Source organism: Pteropus medius, unplaced genomic scaffold, assembly GCF_902729225.1.
Source record: "Pteropus medius unplaced genomic scaffold, Ma_sr-lr_union100, whole genome shotgun sequence".
Classification (NCBI taxonomy): domain Eukaryota; kingdom Metazoa; phylum Chordata; class Mammalia; order Chiroptera; family Pteropodidae; genus Pteropus; species Pteropus medius.
The window spans coordinates 29823732-29841164 of record NW_024349800.1 but is presented as its reverse complement, the minus strand read 5'-3'; the positions used below and the strand labels follow the sequence as shown (position 1 = coordinate 29841164).

Here is a 17433-nt window from a genome sequence, read left to right as displayed (position 1 = left end):
TTACAGAAATCCTGTTCTTATATATTACTTCTTTTTGGGAGCAAAGATACTGGTTATGTTAATCTTTTGAAAACCCCAAGTATTCAGATGCCAAGAAATGAGTGGATACCCTCAAAGCAATTGAAAATGTATTTTTAGCATTATGATTATTGTGTTTGTATTTGGAGGGAAGAGTTTTTTTTTTAAATTATGAAGTTTTAGTTCTTCTCACAAGTAGTGTTAAAGGCAGTCATATGTCCATGCATAATGCACATATACAAGTTTCTCCATCTCTTCATTTGGTTGTTTGACAGTAAAGTTATGGATAATAACACTGTTCCCTGTGGATTCTTTTGCAGGTGGAAGATGCTGTGCCTTCTCCCCTGATGGGAAAGCCTTAGCAGTCGGCCTGAACGATGGGAGTTTCCTGGTCGTAAACGCTGACACTGTTGAAGACATGGTCTCCTTCCATCACAGAAAAGAAATGATCTCGGATATCAAATTTTCAAAAGGTAAAGATGACAGCAAAAACTTTTTTAAATGTGTTGGGACAAAAAGTTACAATCGTGGACTATTTTCATTATTCTTGACCTTTTTCCCCACTTAAGAATACTAAGTTCCTGGAAGTAAATACTTCTACAAAATGTTTTGATATTAACTGCATGTTTTTCTTTATAGATACAGGAAAATACCTTGCCGTGGCATCCCATGATAACTTTGTGGATATTTACAATGTACTTACAAGTAAAAGGGTTGGCATCTGTAAAGGTGCTTCTAGTTATATTACTCATATCGACTGGGACTCTAGAGGTAAAGTATGTTGTGGCTTTAAATGTAATTTTTATTTAACAAATCAGCGTCTATTCACATATCGTTTCTAGAGAGAACAGCAGTTGAATTTTAAAGAAAAACAGAGAAGGGGACCCCACAACAATGTAAACGACTATAATTTTATAACCTAAAGGCGATACTGTTAATATTTTTGAGTACTTTTCCATATTGTTGTTTTTGTTGTTGTTAAGCCATTGAGTTTTAAGAGAGTTAAAGATGTATATCATAACTTCTGTTACCCTAGCAAGCCACCACCTCCCCTTTGAGGTTCTACACGCTGTGTCCTTGCCTTGTGTTTCCTCCTTATTGCTGTCCCTTTTCCTCCCAATGTTCTACCTCCCAACGAACTATCCAAGAAGTCTCAAGCAATTTCCATCCTCCAGCAGAAGCAGAAAGCTACCTTCACCTCACCTAAAGTTTCTCTGGTTTCTTGAGCTCTCAATCTAGCCTCTAAGTCATGCTCACAAACACCATGGGGATATGTCTGTTTGTTCATTTATTTAACAAATTTCACTTCTGCCATTTGCAAAGTCTTAAGCCAGAAAATGTGGAAGATCCAGAAGTGAGACATGGTTCGTGCTCATTGCAGAGTTTATCATTTACTGAGGACAGACATGCTTGTACCTGAAGAATACAAGACCACAAACTGGGGGAGGCACAGGAGTAAGGTGTGGTGAGCGGGGGGCTTGGAGTGGGCAAGTCAGCATTAAGCACCCAGGGTGGAGTGCCAGTGCTATAGGGTAGGACACTTTTAAATCTCATCCTGGGAAATTGGCCAATGTTAGAGTCTGGAGCAGGCGTTTAGGAAAGGGCAGGGTCCCAGCTCTCAGAGAGGTTTTAGTCCACTGTGGTAGAAGAGCAATAAGCGCAGTGGTGTATTCTGAGGAAGAGCTCCCAGGGGAATCATGGAGCCTTTACAGAAGGAGTGACTTTTTAGATGGATCTTAAAGGATGAGCATAAATTCACCTGATGGCAAAGCCTTCCAGGCTTAGAAGAAACACGGTGTGCCAAGACATGGAGGTGAAAGAGCAGGGTGATTAAGAAATAGTAATGCTGAATAGCTGAGGGTATGAAGGGAGGAGAATGTGGAGGGACAGATGGAGACGAAATGTGAAGGAACTTTTATGTCACAAGTGGAAGTTGAACACTGAACTTTATCCTATAGGCATTAGGTAATTCTAAGGGACTTGGGGTGGGGTATTTCCTACCATCTTAGGGAGAGTGAGTGAGCCTGGAGTTGGAAAGCAACTAAAATAAACCAGGATAAAGAGATAATGAGCACCTCAACCAAAAAGAGATCATTTCAGAGTTGCCAAAATATTTTATTTCGGGTATTTCTTGAAGTAGTTGCCGTAAACTGATTATTCTGCCAAGGCAGATCTTTAGTTGTAACTGTTCTTGCTACACTGGAATTAAGACTTTAAGCTTTACAACCTGCAAGCATTTTATACAATGCAATAGAGAGGAAGATAACATGCCATTTATGGTAAGAGACAAGCCCAGCAGGAGCAAAGGGAAATTAGATAAGTCCTTTTCACTTTCCTGTCAGGGGCATGGCAGACCGAGTGCCAAGGACTTAGGCTGGCATTTGTGATTGGGCAGGACATCAGCTGCTTGAGACTCATCTAGGAACCAGTGTGGTTGAGGGGGTGTATGGATGCAGCTACTTCTCAACCCCCTTCTTGGATATTTTATTTGTTTGTTTGTTTGTTTGTTTAATATAAGTGGAATCCTTCATATAAGTGGAGTCATATAGTATCTGTCTTTTTGCGACTGGCTTATTTCACTTTGCGTAGTATCCTCAAGATTCATTCAAGTTGTAACGTGTCAGAATTTCTTTTCTTTTAAAGGCCAGATAATACTCCAGTGTATGTACCACATTTTGTTTATTCATCCATCAGTGGCTATATGGGTTGCTTCCACCTTTTGGCTGTTGTGAATCTTGCTGCTATGAACATAGGTGTACAGTTCTTTTGAGTATAAACTCAGAAGTGGAAATTCTGGATCAAATGATAATTCTATTTTTAGTTTTTTGAGGAACCTCACCATACTGTCTTCCACAGAGGCCGCAGCACTTTACATTCCCACCAACAATGCATGAGGGTTCCAACTTCTCTACATTCTTGCCTATGCTTGGTGGTTTTCTGGGTTTTTGTTGTTGTTGTTTTTATAGCAGCAATCTTAATGGGTGTGAGGTGGTTTCTCATTGTAATTTGATTCACATTTTGAGAGGATTTTTTTATTCTGTAAATGTGTAAGCTCTGTATTGGATACTATAGGGACATAAAGAAGAGTAAGTCCCAGATGGAAAGAACAAGATCTTGGCCAAGATCAGGGGGTCGAGGCTGTGGGGAGGCTGGGTAAAGGTCTGTATGTAGGCCCTCAATGCGGAGCCATCACTTGGTAGAGAGAGGCAAACCTCGCTATTTCTATAGTTCTGCCCCAAATAGTTAGCATCTGTGGTCCAGCTAGTGCTCAGGATGATGGCCAAGGCACTGAGAGTAAGGAGGCTGAAAAGCCACCTTGCCTCTGTCCTAAGCAGCCCCTTCAGTCAGATGAGAGGATCAGATCGAATGGTTTCTAGGACTGAGAAGAGAACAGAATACTTTTGATCTTGAGGGAGGAGTTATACCATCTGGAGAATAAGAGCTAGTGTGCCCGTGAATATTTCCTGGTTTATCTCCAGTTTCATTGCCATGAGATATGTCATTCTGACATTCTTATGTTCCTGATTTCTTAGTTACACAAATGCCTGACCTCAAGAATGTTCCAGACTGCCTCAAGACCAGTCTAGCTTTTCACAGTGGTGCCTCGAGGGTCTGCAAAGGGTAGAGAGCAAAATTTAGGAGCAGGAATCTGTTTTATTCCTTTGATCTTGTCAAAAATGGTGAACGCGTTTGCCAAGCCAGCTGGCATGTCAGAGGCGGGGAATAGCACAGCCCTCAGCCTTGGCAGCCTTTTGTGTCCATGGCAACCACAGGTCCTAGGAAAACCAAAAAATGCATCAGTCCTTTGCAGAAACAACAGCTATCCATGAATGAAAGCTCTTGCACGGAATGCTTGAGAAAGAAAAATATACATGGAGAGAGAGAAAACATGGAAGGATATTTTCTAGCTGCTTTTACATTCCTCATATTTCTAGAAATATGAGGAATGTAAAACCTTTTAACAATTGAGCCCTAATAGGAAATCTCATTCCCATTTTCATTGCAAATAGTCTGATATGTTTGGTACATTTAGTACCAATTTTAGAATTGTTCTAACGTGTAAATTATATAGCAGCTGGGATGATGTGTGTGAATCATTTTGTGGACTGTAAAGCTCTATGCACATACAAGATACGTGATTAATTATACCTGCTTAGAAATGAGGACATCTGTCTCTTTCAATTCTCTTATTCTGTGTGACTAGATATTTTTAGTGAATAAAAATATGAGGATTCTGAAAGAACAGGGTTACTATTATTCAGGGGTAAATCATACATGGATTATACAGACTTTGTGCTCCTTGTTTCTGCTCCTGTCCTCAGAATATTTCAGTAGTTATATATTACACGGAAGCAGGCAGGGAAAAAAAAGTGGTGACCTAAATATTTCCTCTACACCTAAAACAAAAAATCAGTGTAACAGAGCAGTAAAGAAAATTTGGGTGAAAAAATACACACCCATAATTCCACCTTTTTAACACAAGAATAGTTGGTTTAAAAAAAAGTTCACATCATTGGTTGCAAGGAACAGGAACCTACTCAATCCAGCTTAAATTTTAAAATAATAATAAAAGATGAGTTTATTGGAAGGACATAGGGATATCTCATAGAATCCAGGAATAACAGGAAATAGCATCTCCCGAGGAACCAGCTTTAGGAATGAATTGGAAAAAGCCCAGAAACCAAGCAGGAAGTTCCTCTCCCCTCCTTTCCTGCTCTGAGGCAACTCATTAAAGTGTCCACTGCTCCCCTTGGTCTGGTGTCTGCTTTTGGCCCCTCTCTGCACAGGCAGGCTTTCCCTAATTCTTTTGCATGTGGCCCACTCTCCGTTGCCCCCAAATGCCACACTCAGTCCCAAAGTCCTCATTTAATTCCAGCAAAACACCCACTGATTCAGCCTCCCAGATTCCAATTTCCCAGGGAGAGAATTTGATTGCCCAGCCCAGTCTCTGGTCTGACCCCTTTTGGGTCAAGTAGAGGGCAATTCTCAGGGAAGGAGCATGGGCTAGGTAGGTCCCCACAGGTGTCTGTGGCTCTGTGGAGCACTTCTGGTACTCGTCTCTTGAGTTTAGATTTTCTAATATTCTAAAGTACTTCACTGAGCTATTCTAATAGTTTTTGGTTTGTTTTTCTAAGTAGAATATGATCTTTGAAACTGGTATAAAGTAAGTTGTTAGGTTTATTTGAGAATTACAATCCTTTGAGTTCTGTTAGGATGTTATGGCCAAAAATCTTCTAAAATTAGCCATATTCAAGGAATGTTTTCATTGAATCCTTTAATCCTTTTTCCATATCCTTCGTTATTCACAATCACTCAAGAATCCTAAAAATATTTTTTCAGATATATTTAGTTCATTGAAAAACTATTGGTTACTCATTTTTTTTATAATGCTAAATAGCCAAAGCTAATTTAATTCCCTTTTTTCTTTTCCCAGTTGTGTATGTTCAGCCATAAATTGTGTCCGTTTCACAGGAAACATTTTTAAATTCACCATCAAGGGCAAACCCCCCTCACCACCTTGTTATAACTCAGCAGATTAAAAATGATTAAGGTTTTCAGTTATGAAATGAGAGAACCTTGTTTTTAATTAGTCACTTAGAAATAGATCTGCAATTCCTGAAGGTTAGCCAAGCTAGGTTTCCTAACCCAGGTGGTGCCCACTTAACCGGTAAAGATGTAATACAAACCACAAAGTTCTTATTTTGGTATTTTTTCAAGAAGGACATTACAAGACTCCTAGCCATGAATAGTTATGGTAAAAAGAGGGGAGGAGAATGTTACGTATAGATACACTGAGTTATTTGCAGGTGGAATATTAGGCTGTCTGAGATTTGCTTCAGAATAATCTGGGGCGAGAACCCGAGTGGAGGTTCAGGAACTACGGTTGGCCGTGTGCTGGTAACTGCTGAAACTGGACCTTGGGCATATGGGGGTTCTTTATATTATTCTTACTTTCGTATGTGTTTGAAATTTTCCATAATTTAAAAAAAAATTCTAAAAAAGTACTAGAAAGTATACTTCTTAAGTCATTTAAATTTCAAGCCATAAAGGATTATTGACGTGGTAGAGGAGAATTAGGAAATCTAATCTTTTTCAACATTAATCAAAATGAAACCAAGACTATAATTTTACATCAGACCAAAAGACTATTTTTGCTCAACATTTTGTTTTGAAAAAGTCTTGTATTTCTCTACAGATTTTCAAGTAAGATGGAGGAGGGGAGAGGGGAAAGAGCGTTTATAGTTTGTTTTGTGTGCCCTTGTTTTCATGTTTCTAAACTCTAAAGGGCAAATTTAGAATTGAGACCTGAGCAAATGTGAATGCTTGCAATAAGTTTCTCACTTCTGAATTCATAATTCTTGCCAAAGCAGTTTACTTTTACTACATTTCTGTGCTGAGAAGCTACAGGGGGAAAGAACACAAAACAGATTTCGTCAGGCTTTGGAGAAATAGCTACTTTCATTTAGTCTTTTTTCAACAGACTAAAGCATAGCAAGTTTGATTCTTCTATCCTTAAAGAATGTCCAAGGTCAGATTTTACGAGGTCCATATTCAAAAAATCATAGCTTTGGAGTTTGTACCATACCATGTAATTGCCTCTACATACATTTCTGACTAATTCACCATATAGTTAGTCAATTCATGAGACTGACTAAAATGAATCAAAATAGTTGCAGCCACGCTTATCACTTTATAATGAAAAGATACATGCAGAGTTTAATTGTCTCTCTACTTTATTCTGTCATAACAGGAAAATTATTGCAAGTTAATTCGGGTGCCAAAGAACAACTGTTTTTTGAAGCTCCAAGAGGCAAACGGCATATAATAAGACCTTCAGAGGTAACAGTCATACACAAAGATTTAACAAATATATTTCATGAAGATTTAATATGTGCATTTTAATAAAACCTATCAATTCTTATTCATTAATATGAGTTACATTTAGTGTACCTTTATACTTGACCATTTCTTAAATCTGGTTGTTTAATCTGGTTTTATACTTTCTGAGGATGTACAAATTTACTGTATCACTGATGCAGCAATGCACACATGGCATTCTGCTTAATTTTTCTGTGCCTGATGATTATGGCTAAGCTAACAATTTATATGCTTTCCCTTCACCATGTTGTTTTGTGCAAAATGTCTTATAACCATAAATTTTTGAAACATAGTTTCCCAATATTTACTATTTGTAATGATAAGCAATATCCTCTGTAATAATAAGACAAATGATCTTTTAAAGCAAAAACTATCCACGACCTGACCATCCTGATTTATCAAACTGTTTTTTTTCCCTTGTTTTCCTCATGTCCTTAGCTACATATATAATTTTTTAATTATTGAAATCAAAGCCTAGATAAAATTTTTGAATCCATGAACTACCACTTTCCTGAAAGCTCAGTTACACAGAGCTTCTATATAATTACCCTGATGGCCAAAAGGTCATTGCCCGATCGAGCTCTAAGAATGTTCTCTTAGTCCCAGGAGACAAAATGACTCATTTATTTGCAATGTAACCCTTGATGAAAGAAAAGGAAATATTGCTTCCTTCAAGGAGAAATGGGTAAGAGTGCGCTGCTGAGGAATAAGCACCTGCCTCTCTCTTCAGTTTGCCAGTAACGTAAACTATCCCAGTATTGTAAAGTAATCCCAGAGACATTTGGACACGTGCATGTTTATAATGTTTTCGTTGTTTCTAAAGGAAGTACATATGCAATAACACAAGTTATTGTAGAGGATGGCATTGTATTAATGAGAATTATTAATGGGATCAATTGATTTCACCCCCCAATTCCAATTTATTTATCTCTGATCAGTCCTTATGTAGATACCTCATGTAGGGAGGTAGATGGGGTAAAAGGGGTCAAATATGTGGTTACAGAAAGAAATCTAACTGTGAGAGGTGAGATAAATAAATAAGTAATAAAGTAATAAATAAAGTAATAAAGTAATTTATTGGGGGTAACATTAGTTAATAACATTATATAAGTTTCAGATATACAATTTTATAATACAACGTCTGCATACTTCATTGTGAGCTCACCACCTAAAGTCTAGTCTCCCTCTGTCAGTATGTATTTTCACCCTCTTACCCTCTTTATTCTCCCTGCTCCCCTCTGGTACCCACCACACTGTCGTCTGGGTCTATGAGTTTGTTCTGGTTGTTCGTTTGTTGCTTTCTGTTTTATACCCCCACATCAGAATGAAATCATATGGTTCTTGTTCTTTTCTGTCTGACTTACTTCACTTAGCACGATAACTCTCAAGATCCATCCATGTTGTCGCATATGGAGAAACATAGCCTTGAGTAAGGATATTTTTAATTATGTCATTCATTCACTGAACATCTGTTGAATGTGTCAGGCACTTTATATGCCTGTATTTTAATTTTCACAATAGCCTTGTGTGATAGTTGTCAGTTTCATTTTACATATAGAGAAATAAAGGTTCCAAGAGAGTAAGACCATGGAGCTATGATCCCAGTCTAGAAAGGTCTCTGTGTGATTCTACCGGAATTTCTTCAGTGTTTTTAAGCATCGTTTTACATCACTTCACCCATATTTTCCCATCCCATTCTGGTGACCCAAAATAAGAATACTAAAATAAAGTGCAATTTAACCAAATGATAGGAATGGGAGGTGAAGCCAGCTTGAGACAGAAGAGCAATTATTACATAGAATAATTTACATAAGAGGGAAATTTGTGCTATAAGCCTTCCTGAAATGCTAGGCTCTAGTTCCAAAGAGTTCATTGTCACTGTGACGCACATTTGTTATTCCAGAGGCTGATCTCTGGTGCTGTTGCCTGGGGAGTCCCTGCAGCTAACGTTGCTTCAGCCTGGCCTCCCTGGTATTGCCACTCCTAGGAGCACCAAAGAGGTAGCTCATGGTTTTCATCACCAATATTGTCAGGCCCTTCAACTGGATATGAAGGATTTTGAAAATCTCCTTTTTAAAAGCTTTTAAAAAAAGAAACAGCCACAGTGAAACTAATATAAAGCTTACCCGGAATATAGTTAAATATGACAAATATTAAAATGTCAATTTAAATCCATCTGATGCAGCTCTATACTAGGAGGCCAGCTCTCTAGACCTTCACTTTCCTTCTGCTTCCTAAGTGTGCGGTGACTTATGTGACTGTCTTCTCTGTGGGCTTCCAGAGTGGCCTTCTCTGGAAAATGGTGATCTGGCAAAGTGCTAAGGAAGAGACTGAGGACTCTCCTTCCTTCTACATTCCAGCGTTTTTAACAAGCTTATTTACCCCTTTTGGGCTTTGTGGGTTAGAGGAGTCATTCTAAATGCTCTATTTTAAATGCAATTTCTGTACCTTCTAACAAATTAGACATTTGCCTCCCATCAGAGCACAGTGTCCAGATCTAAGGGTATTCTGTTGGGGTGACTGTATGATGAACAATCCCAGCTCGCCCCATTTTCCTGCCTAGATAATGAGGCCAGGGAAGGTGTCACCCAGGGAGGCGGCATTGGGGATGAACAGTGAGGGTCTCAGAAGTAGACTCTGAAACCTGGAAAGGAGGCAGTGACCACAAAGCCTGCTTCTAGAAGCAGCAGGGGTGGTTCCCCTATCCTTTTCCTGTGGAGATCAGTGTAGGACACCATAAGAGTTGAGGAATCTCCACCGCCCCTCAGGAAGCTGAGGTAAGTGTGAGAACCATCTCAAGTCCCTGCCGTTTGTGGCCCTGCTCGTGGCACCTCAAGTCACCGACCGGGCCAGCGCAGGTTTTTGGTTCCAGTTCTCTGTGTCTCCAGAAGAAACATAGACTGTTAAATGAGAAGAAATCTGAAATGTTAAAATACGACTAGCACTTCCCCTCATGACTGAAATCCTGGCTGCATCTCTATCTAGTTATTTCTAAGCAGTGACAGCTAAGAGAAAACAACAGCATTGAGGAGAGGTGTGTTAACTGTGTGCAAAGCAGTTATCAAATCCAAAGGGAGTGGTCTGGCTTGTAATTTTAGCTACAGTCCTCTAATGATTTTTATACTATTCTAAACAGTGCTTTAAAGTGCTTATCTAAAGAAACTATAGTATCAGGATGTACTAGCAGTTCTTAAATGAGAGTAAATGAGATGAAATCTTCCAAGAAGTCTAATACACAGTGTTGTTATTGTTTATTGTTGCTGTTTTATTTTAAAAGACTCGATTTTTTTTTCAGCATTTAACCTATACAAACTTTCTGTCCATCAATTTCAGACAAAATAATTTTAAAGAATAAAATTTATATTTATGGTAGTACCATATGAACAGCTCTTCAGATTTTTAAAATAGTCTCTCTAGAGCATAATGATTATTAAGCTAGTTGCAGAATCTCATTACTCTTTTTTCCAAAAAGCCATCTTTAGAAAGTTATGTCTTGTAACTTTTTAAATTAGTTTGCTAAATGATCGGTCCCATTGATCAATCCAGCTCAGTGGTTTCAGTTGGGAGCAATTTTCCCCCTCCCCCAAGACGTTTGGCGATGTCTAGAACCAACTTGGAGAGGAAGTGCTATAGGCATCCAGTGGGTGGAAGACAAGGATGCTGCTAAACATATGACCATACACAGGATGGCCCCTGACAACAAAGCCTAAAATGCCAGTAGAGCTGACACTGAAAAACCCTGCTCTGGCTTTTGGTTTATACAATGATAAATTGTATTTAGGTAAGAACTAAAAAACTTTATTGTTAAATTTCCACAATTCAAAAATGTTCATCTTATCTAGAAAAGAATATATGGATATTTGACTGCAGTGTTGGTTTCTTAAGACAATGCATCTACCACTTTAAAAATGCAGCTTAGAACTTGTGTACCTCAGCACCCAACACAAATACTTGATGTTGGCAGTCATCATTGAAAACTATTCAGTCTTAAATTGTTTCATTTAGGCAAAAAGATCTCTAGGTTATGCAAAAATATATTAATTTTCTTTTCTCCTTTTTAAGATTGAGAAGATAGAGTGGGACACGTGGACCTGTGTCCTGGGGCCCACCTGTGAGGGGATCTGGCCAGCACACAGTGATGTGACCGATGTAAATGCTGCCAGTCTCACCAAAGACTGCTCCCTTTTAGCCACTGGAGATGATTTTGGTTTCGTCAAGCTTTTTTCATATCCTGTCAAGGTAATATTGCATATTTATTATATATGCTTTCTCAGTCATTAATGACCCCAAATCTATTTTATCTAAGTGGATTTTTAAATATTGAAGGCATAAAGAATCAATAATGTTATCTACAGTATCATCATTCTTTATGCTATATAAAAACCTTCATGACATGATATTTACTAATTTGAGTCAGATTTTGGTGGCATAGAATTTCTCCTTGAAAGGCCTTTAGTGGTCATTAAATCCAACATCTCACAAACTGCAGAGTAAAAATTTTCTTTACTACACCTTAGACTGATGTCTTTCAAACGTGTACTAGCACACTTCCCAAGATGAAGTTACCATTTCACAAAGCAGCCTGATTCATTTTCAAATAGCTCCAGTCGTTAAAATGTTTTGTTCTAGGACGTGGTTCCATAGTGTAGTGATTAGCACATCTGCTTTACACGTGGAAGGTCCTGGGTTCATGCCCCCATGGAGCCACAGTCCATGGTCTACAGCCATGCCACCCTGAACAAGCCTGATGTCTGATCTCGGAAACTAAGCAGTGTTGGGCCTGGTTAGTACCTGGATGGGAGACCACCTAGGAAGACCAGGTGTTGTAGACATTAATAATAATAATAAATTTTAAAAAAAGTTTTGTTACATATTGAGTTGAATTTTTTTCTCTTTAGCTAAAGTTCTACCTTCAGAATCCTTACTGAATAATTCTAGTCCTTTAACAGCCTTCGTATATAGGAGGATCACATTTGGCTCCCTGAAGTCTCATTCTCTCCAGCCTAAACATCTTCAGTTCCCTCAGCCATGTGACATGGTTTTTAGCTCGCCCTCCCTCTAAGCACATTCCATTCTATCAATTCCATTTTAAACAATCTCATCTGGAACTGAATTCAGTGCTTCAGATGTAATCTGACCAGCTCAGGGTACCGTAGGACTCTTCTTGTTTTAACTATATTTGTTTTAAATCAAACTAAAAGGCATCGGCTCTTTTGGCTGCCACACTACACAATTGAATCGTAGATGTCACTGCCAAAAATGTTGAGGTTATCCTCTATCTTGTACCCAAACAATTGACTTTTTAAACTCTTAGTACAGAACTTTATATTTGTGCCAAATAAGATTTATCTTGTTTATTTTATCTCATTGTTCCAAACTGTCACCATCTTTTAAATACTTTTTGAAAGTATTTACTTTCCCTTCCAACATCACATTATTCTCTGATTTCACAAGTATGAGTTCTATATCCTGGAAAGAAAACAAAATGTAGACTAGAACAACCAAACACCACCACCAAGAGCCCCCATTTAGTTTGACATTCTGTTTATTAATGCACACATGTCGTTACAGTTCTTCAGTCAGTTACAGACATTTATGTTTATCTGATTATGCTGTCAGGGAGCTCATATTTCCCTCTCTCATTCGGCAAGACATCACTGAAGACTTGGCACATATCTTGCTAAAAGCCAGATTAATTGTGTCTCTAGTATCCCTAATCCCGCCTTCTAACAAACCAGCCAGTAAAAGACATGGGGATAGTTCACAGTGAACCCCTGTTGCTGCCTAGTAATCATTACTTCCTTTTTCATGTGCTTATCGATGTTTTGTGTAATAATTCACCCTAGAATTTTCCAAGGATTACATCAACTCACGAATCAATATTTTGCTAGATTCTACTTGTTTTCCCTTTTGGATACTGGAACATTTTTATGTTTGGTATCACCTCTCCTGGTTTCTAAATTCCTCAGCTATTACTGATCTTATTTCTGTGGTCACATTTGAAGGCACCTGTACTGAAGTACATGAGCTCTGTTTTGCCTTTCTGGTTTGAAGAGCATTCTCTTTAATAGAAGAAATAAGTAAATCTGCTTTCTGTTTATCTTAAACCATCTGATCTAAAAGAAGTGTTCTTAACTTTTCTCTATTTTTCTTTCAGCCCTGTATACATGAAAACCTTTGCAATTGTCATAGTTTTTGACTTTAACATTCCTGAAACTATAGTAAAGTTGTCTGTGCAAGACTTTTGTTTTCATCCTTGGTTATTCGCTCCTCCTTTTGTCATCCGTACATTTAAAACAACCCACCAGTTCCCTCTGCTGCCACTTTGGTATCTTCAGATGCCGTCCTCTGTCCTTCTTCATTTGTTAATATCTTGTCAGAAAATAATTTTGGGGAGTCTTTTCTAAGATTCATTTCTAATTCTATCCAGCCTTCCCTTCACTTTCAAAACTACCTGGTGGCCTTCTCTCAGTGGTCTATCACTTCACTGTCTCTTACCAGCTCTTGCTCTTTGATCAGAATTCAGTCCTGTGAAGCAATTTTTTTTTTTTTTTTTTTTTTTGCTATTTCTACATTTTTTTGAAATGAGAGTCTCAGGAAAAGTCAAGAAGTTAATGATGCCCAACTATTAGACTAAGGTTTTGGCAGATATCCAGATAGCTGAAATCCCCATACTGGTATTGTATCATGCTCCTATGCTAGATTTATTGTTGGGCCTGGAAATTCATCATCTGTTTACCTGGCCTGACCAGGTGTGCTGTCTTTAGCAGTAATGTCAAGCTGTGTCCCGGAGTTCCAGGAGGTTCCTCAGGGTCCACCCCAGAAAACAAAGTAGGGGGCAACTGAATGGGTTCTGGAGTCCCACCTCTGCTTCAGCTAGAGCCACTCTGTTCTGTGTTTTATACATTGACCTTTATATACGTTTTTTTCCAACACTTTGTTATAAAAATTTTTAAGCATACAGCTAAAGTGAACTCCTAGAACCCCACACCCAGAGTCTATAATTCAACGTGAATTGTAGACATCAGGATACTTACTCCTAAATGATTCAGCATGCATATCATTACCTAGAATCCAACATTAATTTATGGTATTTTTAAAGTAAAATTTATATGCAATTTAAATGCACAGGTATTAAGGTTCTTTTTGATGAGCTTTGACAAACACACCTATGTCATTCAAATACCTATCAAGATATAAAACATTATCATCACCCCAGGAAATTTCCTTATGTTCCTTCTGGATCAGTCTCTACCCCCATTCTAACCTCATGAAAAAAATATTCCAACGTTTTTCACCATAGGTTAGTTTTACCTGTTCTAGAATTTCATATAAATGGAATAATCAAGTGCTGTTTTGTGTGTGGCTTCTTTCATTCAGATGATGTTTCTGCGATTTCTCCAAGTTGTTGTGTGTAATAATAATCTCTTCCTTTTTATAGCTGAGTGGAATTCCATTGTATGAATATAACAGTTTATCCACATAGCTATTGATATAACATTTTTGGACAAATCCTTGTGGGCATATATTTTCTTTTTCTTAAGTAAATACGTGGGAGTAGAATTTCTGGGTCATAGGAAGAAATGTATGTTTAACTTTTTAAGAAACTTCCAGACCTTTTTCCATTTTTCGTTCCCACCAAAAATGTAAGAGAGCTCCAGTTGCCAACATTCAGTGTTGTTAGACTTGTAAAATTTAGCTGCCCTGGGGAGTAGACAGTGTGAACTCATTGTGTTTGTAGTATGCATTTCCTTGATGACTAATGATTCTGAGCACTTTAAATTTGCTTATTTGCCATTTGTGAAGTGTTTGTACAGATCTTTTATCTACTATTTTAAGTTGGATTGTGTTATCTTTTTATTCTTGAGTTTTACTGTGCAAGATTTGATTGAAGAAATGATTTCATAATTTAAAGTATTCAAAACCACTGGCCAATATAAACTCTTTTGATAGTATTACTTCTCTTCCTCTTTTTTTAACCCGATTTTTCTTGCACACTTACCCTTCCAAATACATAGGCCCGAGCTGACGAATATTTCCAGCGGTGTAGTTACACTCCTCCAATACTCTGGATATGTTGGACAAAGTTCACCTGCTATGGACTTTGTTCCCATCAAAATTCATATCTTGAAGCCCTAACTCCCAATGTAACTGTATTTGGAGATAAAGTCTTTATAAAAGTAATTAAGGCTAAATGAGGTCATAAGAGTAGGGCCCTGACCTGATAAGATTGATGCCCCTTATAAGAGACACCAAAGAGCTCATTTTCTCTTTCCGCGCTTATGAATGCATATGTACACACATACACGGGGGCGAGGGGCGGGGGGGCGGCGGGAAAGGAGCCTATTGTGAGAAGGTGGTGTTCATAAGCCAGGAAGAGAGCTCTCACCAGGAATAGAATTAGCTGGCACCTTGATTTTAGACTCCCCAGCCTCCAGAATTGTGAGAAACAAATTTCTGTTGTTTAAGCCACCCAACATGTCGTATTTTTTTTATGGCAGCCCAGCTGGATTGACAGCACCCCATTGTAGTATTCCAAGCATTGAGCTCCATGTAGTCAAGTCTTGGTGATAACTATGAAATTTTATCACCACACAGCTCTCTCTGTGTCCAAAATTCAAGTCCCGTTTGTCAGACTCTAAGATTGTGCCTTCTTCTTGGCCCTTTTTCTTGTTCTCTCCTCCTATGAGTTATTAGGCATCTCTTCCTGGCATTTTTCTTTCCATGACAATTATGGGTCCTTATATATTCAGTCTTACAGTTTAAAATATTTTCACTGAGATCCTTAGTCCCCTGACAATCATATTGTTTCCAGCCTCCATGAGATAGACTCTCCTTTGCCAGAGCCCACCCATTTTCCAAGGCCTTAAACCACATGCGATTCTGTCCTTTGACACTATCTGTGTAGCTAGCCCATTGCTTCCCACAGCCTCCCTTTCCTTCCCAAGCTGTGCCCTAATACTACACTGAAGAGGTTAAAATGTCACCAGGTCATTTACATTTTTAAAACCCACCCTTAAGAGTCTTTCTCAGAATGTCAAAGGCTCAAGAGAGTGGTTCTTCAAAGAGGAGGCTTGAACAGTAAAATTTTACATACAGAGAAACTATGTGAAATGTGAATGTGGAGAGAGGGTGCACAGCTTTCATCAGATTCTCAAGAATTTCTCACCTAAAAGTGGTTAACAACCAGCACTCTGGAGACATATCTCAGACTCCCCATTCTTTCAGCAGTCAGAGGAAGAGGAGGGTTGTGGTAGCAAGTCCTGATGCGTGTAGCAGAAATACACGATTTGGCATGATGATCCAGAAAAACAGCCCATCCAACTGGCTGTGCCAGGTCTTCAGGAGGCTCATTCTGAAGGCCCTAAGAGAACCACCACACATCCTTGCCAGCCTCTTCCTCCTGGGGGAGCAGCTGCTTTCCTGGAAACTTCTAATAACTGTGAATTCCCTTTATCGTTCCTTGGAGCAGTGATCTTACTTCCTATTCTGAGAATCTTGAATTACCCTTGGCTGGGAGAATATTGGCTTTGTCAGATAGCTTCAGTGACTCAGAATTTTTCCCTTTCTCTTACTCCTTTGTGTCACTTTTTTCCCCTCTGTAAAGATTCTGATCACCTTAGGATATTTTTACCCCTAAACCTTTCTTTTTGGATTCTTTCTTCTATCCTGTCTAGAACCCTGTGCCCCCTCATATAAATAAGGGTATAGAGAGGCATATCTCAGGCTTTTTTACTTTCTCTCCCTCTCAAGAAACCGGCTTGCATTTGCAGCATATATAATGAATTGGTTCCTGCTCCTAGCAGGAGGACCAGCAGGACAAGTGGCTGCAGCCACTGTGACTGTCCTCTTTGCTTTCATGCCTTCTGGAACTCACCTGGTCACACAGTGGGTTTCCTTGAAAATCCTTATTTTGCTCTGCCTATTCCCTTAGCAAACTCGTGGCTCTGGAGGGTTTCCTGGACATGCTGTCCACCTGTTTGTTTCCCTCACTTTTCTACAGTCAGTACTCTGCTGAGGATTGGGCGGTTCCATTCTGCCGTCAGGTAGGGGTCGGCCAAATACAGAGAGAGCTCTACAGGGGAGTTCTAAAGTCATGCGCCCTCCCACACCTGTCTCCTGCCGCATGCCTGTGGAGGTTTCAGGTTCTCCAGCACACCAGTCCAAAACCCTCTGGAAGCCTCTTGTCAATTATTGAATAAAGCTTTCATGTGGGACACTGACGGCCCTCTCATGACCTCAGAAAGTACACATGACTTCCCGCATTGCGTAAGGTATTCCCTGGGAGTTGCTGAGAGGGTGGAAAAACTCTCCGTCTTTAAATGGCTGCTGCTGAAGCTGTTTTTACCAGGCAGCGGCTCATGAGCCAGAAATGGAAGCTGGCTTCTGGTGCCAGCGTCAGCTCCCACCCCTTGCCAGGGCGGCCCCAGAGTGAGCCGCTGACTCACATTTGCTCTCTTCCTTCCCCACCTGGGGGGATAAAGGCGGTGTGACCTGGGCATGCCACTCTGAAGAGATTGCAGTAATTACTAATAA

At 39.2% G+C, this 17433-nt stretch overlaps 1 protein-coding gene and 1 pseudogene across 6 annotated transcripts in view; both read left to right on the top strand.

The window, feature by feature from the left end:
- Positions 1-17433, top strand: part of EML6 (EMAP like 6) — a 232732-nt gene that overhangs the window by 163929 nt on the left and 51370 nt on the right. For all 6 annotated transcript variants that reach the window (XR_005658225.1, XR_005658226.1, XM_039887154.1 and 3 more), the window contains 4 exons: positions 339-491; positions 658-789; positions 6770-6858; positions 10960-11136. Coding sequence is in view for 4 of the 6 variants with exons in the window: in XM_039887154.1 (XP_039743088.1) it covers positions 339-491; positions 658-789; positions 6770-6858; positions 10960-11136 (551 nt within the window). In the remaining 2 variants the exon portion in view is untranslated. The remainder of the gene's footprint in view (positions 1-338; positions 492-657; positions 790-6769; positions 6859-10959; positions 11137-17433) is intronic.
- Positions 11614-11729, top strand: LOC120622492 (uncharacterized; annotated as a pseudogene).